Source organism: Chrysemys picta, chromosome 4 (assembly GCF_011386835.1).
Source record: "Chrysemys picta bellii isolate R12L10 chromosome 4, ASM1138683v2, whole genome shotgun sequence".
Classification (NCBI taxonomy): Eukaryota; Metazoa; Chordata; order Testudines; family Emydidae; genus Chrysemys; species Chrysemys picta.
This window is the reverse complement of record NC_088794.1, coordinates 54,735,695-54,755,628: the sequence shown is the minus strand read 5'-3', so window position 1 is coordinate 54,755,628 and position 19,934 is coordinate 54,735,695. Positions and strand designations below refer to the sequence as shown.

Sequence of the window (19,934 nt, the reverse complement as noted above, 5' to 3'; positions counted from 1 at the left end):
CCCTGGCGTGTGTTATACTATACAGGAGGTCACACTGGTTCCGTTTGGCCTTGGAATCCATGCATCATCTGGAGAAGGGCAGATGTGCATGTGGACAGGGCACTAGCTGACAGATCAGAGGAGGGCTCTTGGTACCTGTTCATTGCCTTTGAGAAAGGCGTCAATGTAGTCCAGGGCCTCTTTCTCCTCCGAGTCTGGCTCCATAAAGCAGGCGGTGTTAGAAGGGGATGGTGAATCTGATCAAAGACAGAGCAGTGGTAATACCTGGTGCTGCCAAGCTGCAGGCTGGGTGACAGATCTTAGAGAAAACCCTTGCCCCCACTCCCGCCCCAGCAGGGAGCAGCCCTGATGCACGGCAGGGTCTGGCACAGCGATTCCTGGCTTCCCCACCTCTTTGCTGCCCAGCCCAGCAAAGACCCAGTCGGAGCCCTGGTTCCCAGCGGCCACCCCACTTCCCCGCCCAGCATGCAGGCTCAGCGTGGGGATTTGGGGAGCGCCACACCTGGAAGGAGGGACGATGTCAGGCCATGAGGGGTGTCCCCACTCTCCGGGCCATTGCTGGAGGGGGCAGAGGGACTGGGAGTGAATCGGTCTGGTCCTTGCGGCAGGAGAGGGAACAGCTGCCCAGTCTGCATGGGATATGGGGACCCAGGGCCTGCCCGTTCTGCTTGTTCTGACTGCCTCTCCTGCCACCAACAGCCAGCCAGAGCCACTGGGTGTAACCTGGGCAGGCACTGGGCTCCCATCGTCAACACTCCCCCCAAATGCCCTGTGCTGCGACATGCGACAAAGGAGCCAGCAGATGGGGCTGCAACATCAGGGAGCATCTTATGCTCTGGCTGGTGCCCTGCAATCCTAGGCTTTAACAACCCATCGTGCACCAAGCATCTCCTTCGACTGGTGGAAAACATCCTCCGACCCTGCAGCGTGACAGATCGGGGTGGGCGATTCAGTCAGTCTCCACCTGATGCTTCTGCCGCTATGCCCCGATCAGCTTTAGTGGCTGCAGCTGCTGCCAGCAGGAGGGGCCATCCCCCCCTGCCTGGGTTTTCCTGTCTCTCCATCTCGTGGCAACCCAGAGCACACATACATACACCCAGAGCATACAAGGTCTATGGAGTCTTCTCCCCCCAATGACACCCTAGTCTTGCCACCCAACCCCCACAGGGGCCAAGCCCCACCCCAATGCAGGGCCATGGCCCCAGCCATTTTTGCAGCCCCCTCCGCCCACCCAGAAGGCGCCCACTCACCGGCACGGAAGGGCTGAGGCACACACAGCTCCTGCTGCTGCCATGGCCTCTTCCGCCGACTCTTCCCTGGAGGAGGTTTTGTCTCCTCCCAGGCGCGCCTGGGCTCTGGGCGGCCCGCCTCAGCCATCCTACAAGAAGCCAGGACAAGGCATTGCTTGTGAGTGACGAGAGGCGATGGCCCCGTTCAGCATCAGGGCCAGCCCAGTTATTTCTGTCCCACCAGCACCTACAGATGCCAGCTGAGCTCAGGGCCCTGTTGCACCAGGTGCTGCAGACAATCGCTGGGCTAGAGGGCTCAGACTCTAACTAGCCAAGGCAGCCAGCAGGGAAACAAGGGAAGGGATGTGCTCAAAGTCACCCAGGATTAGAACCCAGGTCTCTGAACTCCCAGGCCAGCAGCCCATCACACAAGCCAAACGGCCTCCTCTGGGTCACTCCCACCTCTCCTTCTCCTGGTTCACAAGCTGCACAGCAGACAGGCTGGATCCAACCACTCAGGATTCTTCCTGCCCAATGAAATGACCCTGATCCCTTCCCCAAGGAATATTGGGGCCGTGGCAGTTCGCAGGTGGGCGAGGCCAGCGGGGTGGGGGAGGTGGGGCGGGCTCGTGAGCAGCAGGAGTTGCTCAGACACACCCATGAAGGGGCAGGAGCAGAAGGCAGGAGAGCGGCAGGGAGGCTGGTACCTTCTCATCCAACCTCGCTGTGGCTGGCGATGCAATGGAAAAGCAGAGGCGGGCAATAGAAGATTCTCCTGCCTGGAGTCAGGAGTGGGCAGAAGCCAGTGTGTATATGGGCCACCCACTTTCTGCTGCCGGTGGCGGAGCTGAAATGGCTGGCTCAGCTTTCCCAGCGGCACGTGCCAGCTCTCGCTCTGCCAGAGCCAAGCCTGGCAGTGAGGGGATGAGGCTGTGCCAGCCAGCAGGGGGCGTGTCACAATGGGCAGGCGAGTCACAAGCCAGTCAATGTGTGACTGCCCAGCCATGGGCTGCCCCAGCCCAGACTAGTTCTGGCCTCACCGGGGCTTTAGAGCCTGTCCTTCCCTACCGGGGTCATAGGAGGGACCTTCCGCTCCCCACAGTCACAGACTTTAGGCCGGAAGGGACCACTGGGCTCATCTAGTCCCAGCTCCTGCAGACCCCAGGCCAGACCCCTCCCCGTGTCCATACAGCTGGAGCCGGGGGCGGGGGGGAGGTCTCCAGATCCCAGAGTGGGAGAATCAGTTCCATCCCGGTTCTTCCTCCTTGTGACAGCGCAGAACAGGGGTTCCCGAACGCTCCGCTCCCCCAGCTCCCAGCCCACGCGGGCAGCTCTTTGCGCCTGCCCAAGCTGCCTGACGCCTTGGCCGTAGGATGTAAAATGGCCCCATCTCTGCTTCCCCTCCCACCGTGGCAACAACACGGAAACTGCTTTCATAGCACCCCCCCCCCCCCGCCCAACTGAGTCTCAGGCCTTGCTAGCCGCTCAGTGCCATGGCAGCCCCAGGAGATGATTGCTGCGGGAGTCTCGGCCCATGGGGAGGCAGTGACTCCTAGAAGCAGGGAGAGCAGCAGCACCATAGATCAGGAAGGTCTGGCAATGCCAGTGGCTGGCTGGGGTCTGACAGCCCAGGCACCCAGAGCAGACTGTCAAAGGCCAAACCCCTCTCACCACCAGTTCTGTAGCTCCCCCTTGCTTTTGGTCTGTCTTAGGCACCATCCTGGCCCTCATCCCCGTGGCATCAGAGCACTGCCCAACCTCGATTGCATTTATTCTAACTCCCCCTGCAGGGCAGGGCCTGGCTGCTACCTCCACTGAACAGACAGGGAACTGCAGCACAGAGGGAATAAGGGATTTGCCCGAGGCCACGCAGAGCATCTGTGGCAGAGCTGGGAATTGACTATGGGTCTCCTGGGTCCCAGGCTGGCACCTTCTCTTCCAACCTCCTGCCCCCTTTGTCCCTGGTTCAGTGTGAGCTGTGAGAGCTCTCTGGGGCACAGGAGCTGGCTGGTGCCCAGATGGAACTACATTGCCTATTGCACGTATCTCGCTTTTCCCGAACATTGAGTCTGCTGCTACAACCATACCAGGGCCCGCCAGGATCCTTGCAGCTGGTCAGTGCTAAGTTGTGAACTGTGCTAAGTAGGGAAGACAAAATAGATCTTCCATCACTAGCGCAGCTCTGTGTTACTGGGGACTCACTGCTGACTCAACCCAACCAGCCCTCCTCACACGGAGCCTGTAAATCCTCCAGCCCTGCTGTTCTCCTTTGTATTTCAGCAGTGCCCAGAGGGCTCAGTCCCGGATCAGGGCCCTGCAGTGCTAGACATTGTACACACACAGCCCGATTCCCCCCACGCTGGGTCTCCTGAATGACTCCTGCCCGAAGGCGGGACGGCTCTATTCCTCACCCAATGTCTCCTGCTGGCAGAGATGCTCTGAGAGACGTCTACGCTCTGGGTCTCTGGGCTTCCCAGGCTGGGAGGCAAGCGTGGCTGTCTCCGGGCGGTTCTGCTGACTCTCCAGCAGCTGCACTTCCGGTGTCCTAATGCAGCCCTAGTCCTCTCCAGCGCTCAGGGGCACTGTCCTGGCATCGGACTGTCCTGGTAAATAGAACAATGGCTCCTGGCACCCTGAGAATGCCTGTTCCCCCGGCAACCTCAGTGCCATTTCCTATGGAAGTGATGGTGTCAGCAAAGGTGATGGAGGTGGTCAGGCCTAGTGGTTGGAGCTGGACTCAGGGGGCGGGGCAGGGCATGGGTGGAGCAAGGCCGGAGCGAGACCAGGGCTGGAGTAGGACTAGGAACAGGGCTGGAGCAGGCTCAGCCTGTTGCCTATGTCAGGCAGGAGCGAGTTCCTGGCCCTGGAGTGATGTTGAACAGACTGAGCTGCTGCTGTGAGACTGATATACCTGCTCTGGGAGACACAAGGCCAGTTCCTGACTTGTGGATTAGCTGGAGCCCAGCACAGGAGGGAATCAGCACCTTACAGATGGCTCCCGGACGCTTGGCTCCTGGCCCCGCTGGGTATTGACATGCCAGGTGCAGGGGGTGAGGTGCAGCGCCAGGGAGGAGATTCGGGAGGCAGGAGCACTGAGGTGGGGCTGAGCGGGCAGGTGCTGAGGAGCTGCGGCCGGCTGGCCAGCAGAGAGGAGGAGCAGCAGCTCGGCTCTGGAGGGCCCAGCTGCAGCTCCACACAGGGCACTGCCAGAGCCTGGCAGGCGGCTGGCTGAAGTGGCACTTTGTGATCTGGCACGGGCGGGAGCTAGCTCCCCACATCTGAACGCTCCGCAGCGCCGGTGGATTCAGATCCAAACCAGGATCTGGCTCCAAATTCACAGCTGGACTCTTCCCCCGATCTGGAGCGGCCCACATCGTATGGGGGTGGTTGATTTCACAAGAGAGGGGCTTCCCACAGACTCTCCAGCTCCCTCACTGTGACGAAGTGGGACTGTTCTTAATGTTTCCTCTGAATACTGTAGGGGTGCCTCAGCTTCCCCTATGCATTTCTTAAGTCTCTAGGTGGGGGGATAAAGGCCAGTGTGCATAAATGGCCAACACTCTGTCTCCTGGCAACTAATGGCCGGGGCCCTTCCCCCCTGCAAGGGGATAGCTAAAGGTGTTGGAGAACAAAGAGATCAGGTGACCTCCTGGCCCGGGAAAGAGACAAAGGCCAGGGAGAAGGGGCTGGAGAGTTTCAGTTTGGAGCTGGCTGGGGACGAGGAATGAAGTGCAGATGTGGGTGTCTGGCTCACTGCCCCCCAAAATGGACCCAGCTGAGGGGTCCTGTTCTCTGTACCTACAAGCTGTTTTAGACCATGTTTCTATCATCTAATAAACCTCTGTTTTACTGGCTGGCTAAGAGTCACGTCTGACTGCGAAGTGGGGGTGCAGGACCCTCTGGCTTCTCCAGGACCCCACCTGGGCAGACTCGCTGTGAGAAATGCAAGGAGGGGCAGAGTATGCTGAATGCTCCAAGGTCAGACCCAGGAAGGTGAAAGCCGTTTGAGCTTCTGGCCCAGAAGACAGTCTGCTCACAGAGAGGAGACTTCACCAGAGTCCTGACTGGCTTCATAGGGAGCAGCTCCAGAGCATTGTCTGGGGACTCCATGACACACACCTCTCATGCTTCTTCCCATTTGCCTTTAATCACCCCCACATGGCCCATGTTGGCCACCAGCTACCTCCCTGTCTGGACCCTTACCTGGCCCCATCATGGCAGTGGCTGAGCACGCGGGTGTTGTTGTATTTAGTCTCTCAACCCCCCGCATGGAGCAGGGACCTGCTCTCCCTAGTTTGCTGAGGCCCAGAGCGACAGGGACTCACCTGATCTCACACAGAAGACTTACAGCAGAGCTGGGAACTGAACACCGCTCTCCTGAATCCCAGCCCAATGCCTCATCTACCAGCCTGTGTTGCCTTCCCGTGCCCTGCCACCAGCCCCGCCAAACCCTCCTCCCTGTCTCCGTCCCCTCCGGGCTGGACTGGTGTGACCCCTTCTGTCTGGCCACCGCAGACTCCCTCCTGTGCGCATGCCGCTGCCAACTTCCTCACTGGCACCAGGCTAGACAGCCGGCAGCGGGGCACTTGGTAGACGTGCGCCGCCCAGCCAGAAGCCCGGGGAAGGCTCGGTGTGGCTGGCGATGCAATGGAAAAGCAGAGGCGGGCAATAGAAGATTCTCCTACCTGGAGTCAGGAGTGGACAGAAGCCAGCGTGTATATGGGCCACCCACTTTCTGCTACCAGTGTCGGAGCTGAAACGGCTGGATCAGCTTTCCCAGCGGCACGTGCCAGCTCTCGCTCTGCCAGAGCCAAGCCTGGCAGTGAGGGGATGAGGCTTTGGCAGCCAGCAGGGGGCGTGTCACAATGGGCAGGCGAGTCACAAGCCAGCCAATGTGTGACTGCCCAGCCCTGGGATGCCCCAGCCCAGATTAGTTTTGGCCTGGCTGGGGCTTTAGAGCCTGTCCTTCCCCACCGGGGTCATGGGAGGGACCTGTGATGGGTTGGATCACAGAAACCCCCCGGGAGCTGCCACATGATGTGCCAAGACTACCTCTGCTCCTGTTTTCCCTGCCAGCTCAGGACAAAATAGATCTTCCATCACTAGCGCAGCTCTGTGTTACTGGGGACTCGCTGCTGGCTCAACCCAACCAGCCCTCCTCACACGGAGCCTGTAAATCCTCCAGCCCTGCTGTTCTCCTTTGTATTTCGGCAGTGCCCAGAGGGCTCAGTCCCGGATCAGGGCCCCGCGGTGCTAGACATTGTACACACACAGCCCGATTCCCCCCACGCTGGGTCTCCTGAATGGCTCCTGCCCGAAGGCGGGATGGCTCTATTCCTCACCCAATGTCTCCTGCTGGCAGAGATGCTCTGAGAGATGTCTACGCTCTGGGTCTCTGGGCTTCCCGGGCTGGGAGGCAAGCGTGGCTGTCTCCGGGCGGTTCTGCTGACTCTCCAGCAGCTGCACTTCCGGTGTCCTAATGCAGCCCTAGTCCTCTCCAGTGCTCAGGGGCACTGTCCTGGCATCGGACTGTCCTGGTAAATAGAACAATGGCTCCTGGCACCCTGAGAATGCCTGTTCCCCCGGCAACCTCAGTGCCATTTCCTATGGAAGTGATGGGTGTCAGCAAAGGTGATGGAGGTGGTCAGGCCTAGTGGTTGGAGCTGGACTCAGGGGGCGGGGCAGGGCATGGGTGGAGCAAGGCTGGAGCGAGATCAGGGCTGGAGTAGGACTAGGAACAGGGCTGGAGCTGGCTCAGCCTGTTGCCTATGTCAGGCAGGAGCGAGTTCCTGGCCCTGGAGTGATGTTGAGCAGACTGAGCTGCTGCTGTGAGACTGATATACCTGCCCTGGGAGTGGGGGGGTGAGAGCCCAGGGCTGGTGGGGGAGCAGCCAAAATTTTTTTTGCTTGGGGCGACAAAAAACCTAGAGCCGGCCCTGGATTCACCCTCCCACCCGCTCCCTGCCCCGCGAGGTTCTTACTTGTCCAGCGCGGAGCCTGGCTCTGGTTGCTGGTGAGGTGGGAGAAGACGCCACAGTCATTTTGATGCCAGTGCCTGAGCGCACGGGGAGAGCAGGGGCACAGGCACTGCTCCGTGGTACTGCTGGAAAACGTCTGTGACTTGCGTGCCCTGGGTGCATACTCCCCTACAGTGGAACGTCTACGGGCACAGCACAGCCTGAAGAACGCCAGCTCCTGGGTAAGGGAAGTCACCATTTTTTTTACAAGAGCTGGAAACTGACATTGCATAAGCCAGGAACTCCTGATCGACAGTTAGGTTCCTCCAGGAGACTGACCTATCTAGTGCAGAGAACGGGGGGGGGACAGAAAGGCTGAGCTGAAGCTAGATTTGTGCTCTCCAGGATGCCGGGGCGCCCTCGTGCTCTAGCTGAAGACGGCCTGGGAGTTCCCAGCATTGCCCTCCTGCCGTTTGTCTCTGGGAGCCCTCGCCCCGCAGCCTGGCCTGTCTGTTCTCGGGAGGCTGCGTGCTACCAGGTGCACATCCCCAGCGCGGAGTCCCTTGTTTAATGCCAGGGGACGGCGACTGGGAAGGAAATGTACTGCCATGCCAAGCCTGGGAACGGGCTGGTGATAAGGCCCTGGGGCACCTGGCATGTCAGTACCCAGCGGGCCCGAGAGCCAAGCACACCCTGGAGCCATCTGTAAGGTGCTGAGTCCATCCTGTGCTGGGCTCCAGACAATCCACAAGCCAGGAACTGGCCCCGTGACTCCCCTCTCACCCCTGGGTGTCCTTGGATCAGGGGGAGGCAGTGGGGGGGAGGAGCCGTGGGGTTCCTCTGCTGAGGACAGGAAGGTCCCGCAGCATCACATGCTCCTGCCTCCTCCCGCAGACCGGAGCTGCAAAATGTGGAACCTGGTGACGGGCCAGGAAATCGCCTCGCTGAAGGGCCACCCCAATAATGTGGTGTCCATCTGGGAGGGAGGCTGGCTCATCTCATCAAGAGAGCTTTAAACTAGGAAATTGGGGGAGACGGTTGGGAGCTGTCCAGTTAATCTCCACGCCAGATTCCAACATTGAAAAGGAGGGTGATGAGATAAGAACAGATATAGCCAGGGGGATGGGATTGGACATAAGAAGGAGAGGCGAGATGAACAGTAAGGGGTCCGTAACAAATTGCATAACTAATGGGAGACAGGCTAAACGGCATACATTAAGATGTTTATACACCAATGCAAGAAGCCTAGGTAACAAAATGGAGGAATTGGAGCTCCTGGTCTGAGAAATGAAACCGGATATCGTAGGAATAACCGAAACCTGGTGGAACGGTAGTCATGACTGGAGTACAGGTATGGAAGGGTATGTGCTGTTTAGGAACGACCGGAACAAAGGTAAAGGTGTGTGGGGGGGTGGCATTGTATATCAATAATGAGGTAAGCTGTAAAGAAATAATAACTGATGGAATGGATAAGACAGAGTCTGTCTGGGCAATACTCACACTGGGTAAAAGAACTACTAGAGCCTCCCCTGGGATAGTACTTGGGGTGTGCTATAGACCGCTGGGATCTAGCCTGGATATGGACAGAGAAATATTTAATGTTTTTAGGGAAGTAAATACTAATAGGAACTGTGTAATCATGGGAGACTTTAACTTCCCAGATATAGATTGGGGAACAAATACTAGTAACAATAATAGGGCTCAGATGTTCCTAGACCTGCTTGCTGATGAATTCCTTCATCAAGTAGTAGCTGAACCAACGAGGGGGGATGCCATTTTAGATTTGGTTTTGGTGAGTAGTGAGGACCTCGTTGAGGAAATGGTTGTAGGGGACACCTTGGCTCGAGTGATCATGAGCTAATTCGATTTAAACTAAATGGAAGGATTAACAGAATTAAATCGGAGACTAGGGTTTACAATTTCAAAAAGGCTAATTTTAATAAATTAAGAGAACTGGTTAGGGAAGTGGATTGGGCTAACATATTTATGGATCTAAAGGCGGATGGTGCCTGGGATTATTTTAAGTTAAAGTTGCAGGAGCTGTCGGAGGCCTGTATCCCGAGAAAGGGAAAACGGTTAGTAGGCAAGAGATTTAGACCGAGCTGGATGAGTGAGCGTCTCAAAGGGGCGATTAAGAAAAAACAGAAAGCGTACAAAGAGTGGAAGAGTGGAGGGATCAGTAAGGAAACTTACCTTATTGAGGTCAGAGCATGTAGAGATGGAGTGAGAAAGGCCAAAAGCCGTGTAGAGTTGGACCTTGCGAGGGGAATTAAAACCAATAGAGGTTTTATAGCCATATAAATAGGAAGAAAACAAAGAAAGAAGAAGTGGGACAGCTGAAGACTGTAGATGGAGTGGAGATTAAGGATAATCTAGGCATGGCACAATATCTAAACAAATATTTTGCATCAGTCTTTAATGAGGCTAATGAAGGGTTTAGGAATAGTGGCAGCGTGACAGAGGGGAATAAAGGAGGGGGGATTGACTTTACCGTATCTGAGATAGAAGCCAAATTTGAACACCTTAACGGGACTAAGTCGGGCGGACCGGATGATCTTCATCCGAGAATATTGAAGGAACTGGTGCGAGAAATTGCAAGCCCGTTAGCGATAATTTTTAATGAATCTATAAACTCGGGGGTGGTACCGTTGGACTGGAGAATAGCTAATGTGGTTCCTATTTTCAAGAAAGGGAAAAAAAGTGACCCGGGTAACTACAGGCCTGTCAGTTTAACATCTGTAGTATGCAAGGTCCTGGAAAAAATTTTGAAGGAGAAAGTAGTTAAGGACCTTGAGGTCAATGGCAATTGCGACAAATTACAACATGCTTTTACCAAAGGCAGATCGTGCCAAACCAATCTGATCTTCTTCTTTGAGAAAGTAACAGACTTTTTAGATAAGGGAAATGCGGTGGACCTAATATACCTCGATTTCAGCAAAGTGTTTGATACGGTACCGCACGAGGAATTATTGGTTAAATTGGAAAAGATGGGGATCGATATGAAAATCCAGAGGTGGATAAGGAACTGGTTAAAGGGGAGACTGCAGCAGGTCGTACCTGAAAGGTGAACTGTCAGGTTGGAGGGAGGTTACCAGTGGAGTTCCTCAAGGTTCGGTTTTGGGTCCCATTTTATTTAATCTATTTATTACTGACCTCGGAACCAAATGTAGGAGTGGGCTGATAAAGTTTGCGGATGACACAAAGTTGGGAGGTATTGCCAATTCGGAGAAGGATCGGGATATTCTGCGGGGAGACTTGGATGACCTTGTAAATTGGAGTAATAGAAATAGGATGAAATTTAATAGTGAAAAGTGTAAGGTGATGCATTTAGGGATGACTAACAAGAATTTTAGTTACAAGCTGGGGATGCATCGGTTGGAAGTAACGGAGGAGGAGAAAGACCTCGGAGTCCTGGTTGACCGCAGGATGACTGAGTCGGCAATGTGACATGGCCGTGAAAAAAGCCAATGCGGTCTTGGAATGCATTAGGCGAGGTATATCTAGTAGGGATAAGGAGGTGCTGCTTCCGTTATACAAGGCACTGGTGAGACCTCATTTGGAGTATTGTGTGCAGTTCTGGTCTCCCATGTTTAAAAAGGATGAACTCAAACTGGAACGGGTACAGAGAAGGGCCACTAGGATGATCAGAGGAATGGAAAACCTGTCGTATGAAAGGAGACTCGAGGAGCTCGGTTTGTTTACCCTAACCAAAAGAAGGCTGAGGGGGGATATGATTGCTCTCTTTAAATATATCAGAGGGATAAATACCAGGGAGGGAGAGGAATTATTTCAGCTCAGTACTAATGTGGACACGAGAACGAATGGATATAAACTGGCCGTGGGGAAGTTTAGGCTTGAAATTAGATGAAGGTTTCTAACCATCAGAGGGCTGAAATTTTGGAACAGCCTTCCGAGGGAAACGGTGGGGGCGAAAGACCTCTCTGGCTTTAAGATTAAGCTTGATAAGTTTATGGAGGGAATGGTTTGATGGGATAACGTGATTTTAGTCAATTAATCAACAGCGTGCAATCGCAGGTAAATAGTATCAATGGTCAATGAGGGTCTGGCTGGACGATCTTGCCTGCATGCTCGGGGTTCTACTGATCGCCATATTTGGGGTCGGGAAGGAATTTTCCTCCAGGGTAGATTGGCAGGGGCCCTGGAGGTTTTTCGCCTTCCTCCGCAGCATGGGGCGGGGGTCGCTAGCTGGAGGATTCTCTGCGACTTGAAGTCTTTAAATCACAGGATTTGGGGACTTCAACAGCTGAGTCAAGGGAAAGGGGGTGGGTCAGCTTTTGTGGCCTGCATCATGCGGGAGGTCAGACTAGATGATCATAATGGTCCCTTCTGACCTTAAAGTCTATAAGTACTGCAGCCACTCAGGGTTGGTCTTCACCGTCTCCACCTCCTACATCAAGATGTGAGACATCCGGGACTCGGCCAAGTGCATCCGCACCCTCACGTAAGTACCGGGTGCGCTGAGGCTGCCCTGTGGGCCTGGCCAAGCTCGACGTGCTGCCCTGCCAGCGTCCTGCACCCAGGGCAGCATTGCAAAGGCCAGGCGGCCGGGCTGGTCTGCAGGTCTGAGTCTAGGAATCTGCAATGCTGGTCATTCTAGGCTGGCCTGGCTCGTGGAGGCTCCGTGGCTTGGTGCTCTGCTGGGATAGCCTGTCCCTAGGAGCAGTGTCTGTGACTTTAGTTGTGATGGTGAGCTCCACTACTCAGGGTAGCCACTAGGAGGCATAGAGCAAGGAGTTAAGGGTCTATGTGAGCAGAAAGCCAGGCTGGCATCAGGGCCGGCTCCAGGGTTTTGGCCGCCCCGAGCAGCCAAACAAAAAAAAAAAAAAAAAAAAAAGCCGCGATCGCGATCTGCGGCGGCAATTCAGCGGGAGGTCCTTTGCTCCGAGCAGGAGTGAGGGACCGTCCGCCGAATTGCCACCAAACAGCTGGACGTGCCGCCCCTCTCTGAAGTGGCCGCCCCAAGCACCTGCTTGGTAAGCTGGTGCCTGGAGCCGGCCCTGGCTGGCATTCGCCTTCACCCCACCCTCTGTGTTCTGGGTCTCTGAATCGCTGCACGGTGTGAGCGATGGGCTCAAGGAAAGACCCTGACTAGTGGCTCTAAGAATCCTCAGCTACCACCACTGTTCCTGTCGGATAGAAGGCAGCTCATGCCCTGAATCAAGCAGAAGGATCCTTTCCTGAATCTCACTGCACTCCTGGCCTCACTGGTATTTAACGGCAAGGCATTGCACCACAATAAAGTAAAATAGAGCCCCTGCCTCACCCAAAGTGGTCTCTGGCTGTTCAGCAGACAGAGTGCATTTGGATCACCACATCCAATCGATTCCCACATTCTGGTGAATGTTCCAGGCAGCCACAGCCAGAACCTGATTGATCTGGGGGGAAATCAGAAAACTGAAAGGGGGGAAATGGAGGTCATGGAGCTTCTACCAGCTCTTTGGCACAGCCCCAGCCTCCAATATTGCTGCAATTGTCTAGAGATCAAAGAATTGGTTGATGGGATCCATTTATGCCTTCCAGCAGAACAATACCCACTCTTCTCTTTGCTCATCCTCCTAGTCACGGTGGTATGTGTAGGCAGACAGATCTGAGATGCGTGTGCATACACACACACACACACACACACGAATACAGGCATACAGCACGCACACACACACGTACACAAGCACAGACCTACAGCATGTGCACGCACACAAACACAAGTGCTTGCAAACACACAGAACTATAATGGGGTGGCTGGCCCCTTAAGAGCTGCAAGGCTTGGGATGAGCCAGCCTTGATTACAGAACGCGCCACACTTGGGAGAGATCCGGATAATTCCCTATAAAGGACAGCAGGTGGCTGTAGTGAAGGAGAAAAGCTTAGGAAACAAGAAATCAGAGGCTTCAGCCAGGGAAGGTCTGGGAGCAGGGTGAATTGGTGATTGCTAGGTGTGAACAGGCTCCAGCAGAAACACCTGAGCTAGGGGGTTTCTCTACTGAGACCATAGGCAGGAAACACCTGTGTGTGAGGGTAGAACCAATGGGCTGTTGTCACGGAGCGTGGGGCAGTCAGCGCCCGGCAGGGCCAGCTTTAGGAAGTGAGTGAAGGACCCGCTGCCAAAGACCTGGAGCGCCGCCGGTGAGTAAAAAATTAAAAAGGTGCCTCTAGCCAGGGAAGGGATTCTCTGCCACTTGCCCCCCACTCTGGGCGGCCCTGCCACTGGGCGTGGGGCCCTCTTAAGCGTGGGGCCCGATTCGGGGGAATTGGTGGAATTGGCCTAAAGCCGGCCCTGGCGCCCGGCACCCCTCTTCCTGAGATTCACTGTGACTCTCAGCCAGCCAGTAAAATGGAAGGTTTGTTGGACAATAGGAACGCAGTCTACAGCAGAGCTTGTAGGTACCACCCAGACCCCTCAATCAAGTCCTTCTGGGGGGTTCAGGGAGCTTAGACCCTAGCTTGGGGTTCCCTGCGTTCCACCACCCAGCCTAAACAGGAAAACTGAAAACTAAAAACCAAAACCCTCCAGCAGCTTTCTCCCCCCTCCCCTCTGCCCTTCTCTCCTTTGTTCGTCTCCTGGGCAGAAGGTGTCATTTCTCCCAATCCTGCTCCTGGCTCAGGTTACAGCTCAGGTATCTCCCTGCAAGGCCAGCCCCCAATCCCCAATGTAACTCCCCTGCTCCATCACAGCTGTGTTTGGAGTCTTTGAGTTTGATTTTTGGAGCTCTATTTACGTGTATACACGAGAACCCCAAGGAGGAGTAATGGAGTGGTAAAAAACCCATGTGTGAGGTTTGTTTCAGAAGCCTTTGAGGGAGAAATGGTTAACAGGGCACTGCAGAGGCACCTCTGTGCATGGGGAGGGGTGTGCACAGGAGGCAGCTGACCCCATTGCAAGGATGGAGACACGCAACCTCTCCCCCAGACCAACAAGAGCTCTGTTAAGGCAGGGGGCAGCTCCCCAAAAGCCGGGGGCTGCAGAGGGAGCAGGGAGAGTGGGCGGCACTTCTTCCTGCACCCGCTCATTCTCCACAGAGCATGGGAGACATTTCTGACTCGTGTCATCAAAGCGTTAACAAAGCCACCCAGTTCCTGGGTCGGAGTTCAAGGCAGTTTTGCCATTTTAAACCAGCTGTAGATTTTGGAGCACTGGATGAAATGGCATGTTATCAAAAGGCCATGCAGTCTTATCCCAGAATCCTCCGAAGAAGTGGGCTGTAGTCCACGAAAGCTTATGCTCTAATAAATTTGTTAGTCTCTAAGGTGCCACAAGTCCTCCTGTTCTTCTTTTTGCGGATACAGACTAACACGGCTGCTACTCTGAAACCTTGGGTTGGACGGGCTCTCTAGTGGATCCTCTAGTGCACCCCGCTGCCTTTGTGGTTGAATGGATTTCACTGATCCCATCCCTGATAGAAGGATGTCTTGGCCCTGCTTTGAGCAGGGGGTGGGACTAGATGGCCTCCTGAGGTCCCTTCCAACCCTGATATTCTATGATTCTATGTCTTCCCAATTCCCTCATCTTCGACATCTCCCCTGGTGAGGCCACACCTGCCATATGCAGCCTGCCGAATAACCCAACCCGTCTGAGAGTTATAACCTTTAACCTGACTGTTCCCATGCAGCCTATGCCTCCGTGGTCTGTCTTTGCTGACTGGTGAGCTGTGCTCTGGAGAGCGTCCTTTGCACAAGTGCCGTGCAATAGAGACAGATCTCCGTTGTCATGAATATAAAGGGTACTCTTTCTAAGGGGGCTGCTGGACACAGATGGACCAGGAGGGTCTCTCTGGTTCCCTAGCTCTCAGACTGTGCTGCCATTGTCCCGACGCAACATCTCCTTTAGGCCAGGCCTGAGTGGTCCTGCCGGGGTCTGCTGCCGGCCCTGTGCGTGGGAAGTGTGCTCCGGGCTGGGGGTGAACGCAGTTGTCGTTTGTTGTGCAGCGCCTGGTGTGCATGAACATGCCTCTGAACAGCGATGGCACCGTCACCTTCAATGCCACTCTCTTCGCTCTGGTGCGGACTGCCCTCAAGATCAAGACGGAAGGTGAGGGACACGCTCTGTCTGTTTTGGTGCCCTGCCCTGCCAGCATAGCACTGGCTGGTGCATCTATAGAGACTGCCTCCAGAATGCTTCCCTAGCCCCACCCATGCAGGGGTCCTTCCCCAGCCATCAGCGTGAGATGTGAGTAATATCGGCTACCCTGGTGCATTTCATCTGAGACCGAGGGCCAGATCCTTTGCTGCTGCAAATCAGCATGATTTGACTTCAAAGGAGAGTCGCCTGTTTACACCTGCTGGGAACTTGGCCCCTTGTAATTTAGCCTCACAACACCCATGTGAGGTAGGTGAGGGTTGTGTAGGGATCCTTTCACCCATCCACAGAATGCTGCCTTCTTCTCTGAGGAGTGTCCCTGGCGGTGCTCCACCCCGAGCACCTTTGATTGGAGATGTTCACTAGCAGTGCCTGTTCGTCCCATGCATGCACTCCAGACATCCCCGGTGTGACGTTGTGCAGTCTATATGGTTTTATAAAAACTTGATAATAAGTCAATATAATGTAACTGAGATAGTTTTAGAGAAAATACGGTAATAAGTGAATGTAAGTAACTGGGATATGCCTCATGCAAAAGGTCTCTTGTAAGGTATCATTACAAAGCTTATAATCTACTGAGTGTGATCATCTGATTTGTATAAATGTACCACTCTTGTATCTAAAACTAGAAATATAAAATGTAACTCTGAGGGCCTATTGTAATTGTGTAAAGTGTGGACCATTAATGATGGTTTGGAATCTTGATGACTCCCATTGTCTGCAGATGGCTGTATTTACCTGTGAGTCTTCCTGTATATGTGTGTGCTGGCAAGTGAGTAATGAAGTCTTGCAGTGACATGTGATCATGTCACCTGAACTGGAATCCATCTTTAACCTGGTGCTTTTCCAGTGAGGGGGGGGGGGTGGAAACCCAGAGAGACAAAGAGTTCCCGCCTTATGCAAAAGATATATAAAGGGGGGAAGAGAACAGAGAGGGAGAGAAGCCATCATGAAGAATCCCCTAGCTACCACCTGAGCTGCAACAAGAGCTGTACCAGGGGAAAGAATTGTGCCCAGGCCTGGAAGGTGTCCAGTCTGAGAAAAACTTACTGAAACATCTCTGAGGGTGAGATTATCTGTATTTAGTTTGATTAGGCATAGATTTGCACATTTTATTTTATTTTGCTTGGTGACTTACTTTGTTCTGTCTGTTACTACTTTGAACCACTTAAATCCTACTGTCTGTATTTAATAAAATCACTTTTTATTTAGTAATTTACTCAGAGTATGTATTAATACCTGGGGGAGCAAACAACTGTGCATATCTCTCTATCAGTGTTATAGAGGGCGAACAATTTATGAGTTTGCCCTGCATAAGCTTTATGCAGGGTAGAACGGATTTATCTGGGTTTAGACCCCATTGGGAGTTGGGCATCTGAGTGCTAAAGACAAGCGCACTACTGCGAGCTGTTTTCAGGTAAACTTGCAGCTTTGGAACAAGTGATTCAGACCCTGGATCTGTGTCTGGAGCCAAACAGGAGTGTCTGGCTCAGCAAGACAGGGTGCTGGAGTCCTGAGCTGGCAGGGAAAACAGAAGCAGGGGTAGTCTTTGCACATCAGGTGGCAGCTCCCAAGGGGGTTTCTGTGATCCAACCCGTCACACCCGGGCTCTGTACTGAGGGTATATAGAGCTGCCCAGGCAAATTGCCCTCGATTCCTTCTCAACTCCCCGCTGGCCTGAGACAGAGCATCAAGCTTGCCCTCTTCCGCTTTGCTCTAGCTTAGCCTCGAGTTCCTAGTTCAAGGTTTAGTTTAGTTTACTTGCCTCTCTCCTTTATTTTATAATTGTCTCTCTTCGGTTAATTTGAGGAGGTTCTGCTTAATAGCCCCTTTTTTCCTCCTCCCCCTTCCTGAGGGGTTTGCCTTGGGGATTGTCATCAACCTGGTGTGCCAGGATTCCTGGGATGCAAGCGCTGCCTTTCCCGCTGGGAATCGACCCTGGTCAGCGACGGACATTCCCAGTGTATCCGCTGTCTGGGACACACCTTCAATTCCAGCCAACTCCAAGATCTGCTCAGCTTTTCAAAGCAGATCTAAAAACTCCTGGAGATTCAGCTTAGGATCCTCATGATGGAGCTCGCCATCCAACCAGCTCAGGGTCCAGGCCCAAGAGACCCCCTGTACAGCCGCAGCCAAGTGAGCACAGTGCCCCTCAATCGCCGTACCCCGCTCGCCTAGGACTTTGCGGGTAGGAAGACAGAGCGCACTGCTAAAATTCCCAAGCGGAGTTCCGGCTCTCCTCCTGGACGGCCCACTTCAAACGACCCTCAGTCACTGTCAAGATCGACCGTTTCAGAGACCTCCTGTCCCAGGTGTCAGGAATGAGGGCCTGCAGCTGAGCCTGGGACTAGCTAGTCTCCAGGCATAGCAAGCCCAGATGGGCTGCAGTAGAACCACCTAACTGGCTGAAGGGAACCAGCCAGTGTGCTTGTAAGCCCAGCAGCAGCAGCAGGTCACTGGCTGCTCAATGCTTCACCCACAGCTGCAGTCACCCCAGGCCTATCTTGCTCCAGCCTTGTTCTGCCCACTCCCAGCCCTGCCCCAGCCTGATTCCTGTTTAAACCCAGTTTACTCTGGCTCTGGACTCTGACTCCTTCTTCCTGACTCTGGTTCTGCCCCTTGGGTCCGGACTAAAGCTCTGATCCTTGGTTCTGGTTCCCAGTCCCTCCTTGCTCTGGCTCCAACTAGTAGGCTGGGCTGCCCCGGTCCTGACACCGGGAAGGGCACCGCTGAGGCTCCATCCTGCTACAGAAATGACCCTAAATGCTCTGCCTCTAAAAAGTCTGTAGCATAAACAGACTTTTCAATACTACCTCCAGTGCCTAAACATGTGACCCTGACAGCAACATCGGTTCCTCCGAGCTCAGCATCTTCAGTATCAGCGCTATTGACTAGACAGATACCACCAGAACAATCCGCACCCTCGGTACTGACACTGGTCGCGTCAGAGCCCCATCCAGTCCAGGTTCACCCAGTACCACAGAAGTTTAGATTCTCCAAAGACTTGCTGGAGTCTGATGAGCCAGAATGGGTACCACATGGCTATCTGTAGTGAAATCTGCAGGGCCTCTGAGACCTTACTTTCCTCCGGTACCCCCGGGTTCTCCTGTACCACCTGTCCCAGGTGGAGAACCATCCTCGCCTCCAATGTCTGCTCCTCCTCTGGACTGTGCTGAGGACTCCACTTCAGATTCTCAGCTATCTGTGCGGGGATCCCCTAGGTACCACCATAGCAGCATCTCTCCTGATACCTTTGTGACGGGCTGGACCCCCTGGGATGTCACCTGCTGTGCTGGGATTTCACTGAGTCAGACCATTCTGCCAGCCCGGGCCCCCCTTTATCTGGTCTTGCTGGGCTCGGCTCCCCCGTCTTTTCCAGCCCAGCACACAGGCAGGGCCACACCCACCTGCACAGAGAGACAGAGATTCACTCTGGGAAGGCTCAGCTTAAGGAGCTTGCCACAGCACCCAGATGTCCACCCTCCCTTGGAGTACAGACCCGAAATTATATGAGATTCACCTCTTCTCTCAGTGTGGAGGAGAGTGTGCACATCTCTCCCCCCCCCCCCCCCCCCCGTTAGAAATCACATTGACTGGGTTCTATTGTAAACCAGAAATAAATGTATTAACTAGAACAGGTGTATTTTAACTAGTTAAGGAGGTAGCAGACAGAACAAAGCATATCTGCCCCAAGTGTTTTCTCCAAAGTCCTGGCAATAGTAGCTGTGCACAGGTGGGGAATAATCATCTTTCCTACCACGACAACTGGCTGTTCAAGGACCATTGTATGTCAAAGTCTTCTCTGCAATACAGAAGCCATCTGTAATGTCCACTTTGACTCCAGTTCAACAGATAAACTTCACAGGAGCATCTCTGAATGCCCTAACATCCAGAGCTTACCTTCCTTCCGACAGATTTCTGATACTGATGAGTCTTATTGCCAAGATCAAATAACCCCCTGACAACAGCAAGAAATTGCCTCCAACTGCTGGCTCATATGGCAGCTTGTACTTTCATAACACAACATGCCAGGTTACATCTTGCTGCTTCCAGGGTTGGCTCAGAATAGTCTATCACCCGAACAAACAAACAGTCTAGACAATCTGGTGTCTGGCCCTCATCATGTGCTACACTCGCTCAAGTGAAGGACCTGTCCAAAGTCCGTGCAGGAGTTCCTATCGCCCAGCCGCCTCCTACCATCGCCATAACTTTGGATGCCTCACTTGTGGGATGGGGAGTGCTGCTAATGGGACACACTGTCCAAGGCAAATGGTTGTCTCAAGAGTCTCTCCTGCACATCAACCTCCTAGAATTAGGAGCAGTCAGGAATGCCTGTATCCACTTCCCTCCCTTAAGCAAGGGCCAATCCATGAAGGTCATGACAGACAATGTAACCTGCATGTTCCACGTAAATCTCAGGGAGGGGTGAGATCCCCTTCTCTTTGTGCTGAAGCAATAAAGCTGTGGAATTGGTGTCAAGCCAGTCACATCCTCACAGCCGCTTACCTTCCGGGCATGCAGAGCACCATGGCCAATGATCTGAGCAGACATTTCTCCCACGATTATGAGTGGGAACTGGACCTTCAGATCCTCAAACAGAGATTCCTGACCTGGGGTTTACAGAAGCAGACATCTTTGCAATTACCGCCAACAGAA

At 54.0% G+C, this 19,934-nt stretch overlaps 1 protein-coding gene across 1 annotated transcript in view; it reads right to left on the bottom strand.

The window, feature by feature from the left end:
- Window positions 1-1,377, bottom strand: part of LOC135983259 (maestro heat-like repeat-containing protein family member 7) — a 40,172-nt gene extending 38,795 nt beyond the window's left edge. Inside the window, exons 1-2 of the mRNA XM_065594069.1 lie at window positions 1,251-1,377; window positions 136-236 (exon numbers count right to left, since the gene is read on the bottom strand). Of these exons, the coding sequence (XP_065450141.1) occupies window positions 136-236; window positions 1,251-1,377 (228 nt within the window). The remainder of the gene's footprint in view (window positions 1-135; window positions 237-1,250) is intronic.
- Window positions 1,378-19,934: the final 18,557 nt, after the last annotated feature.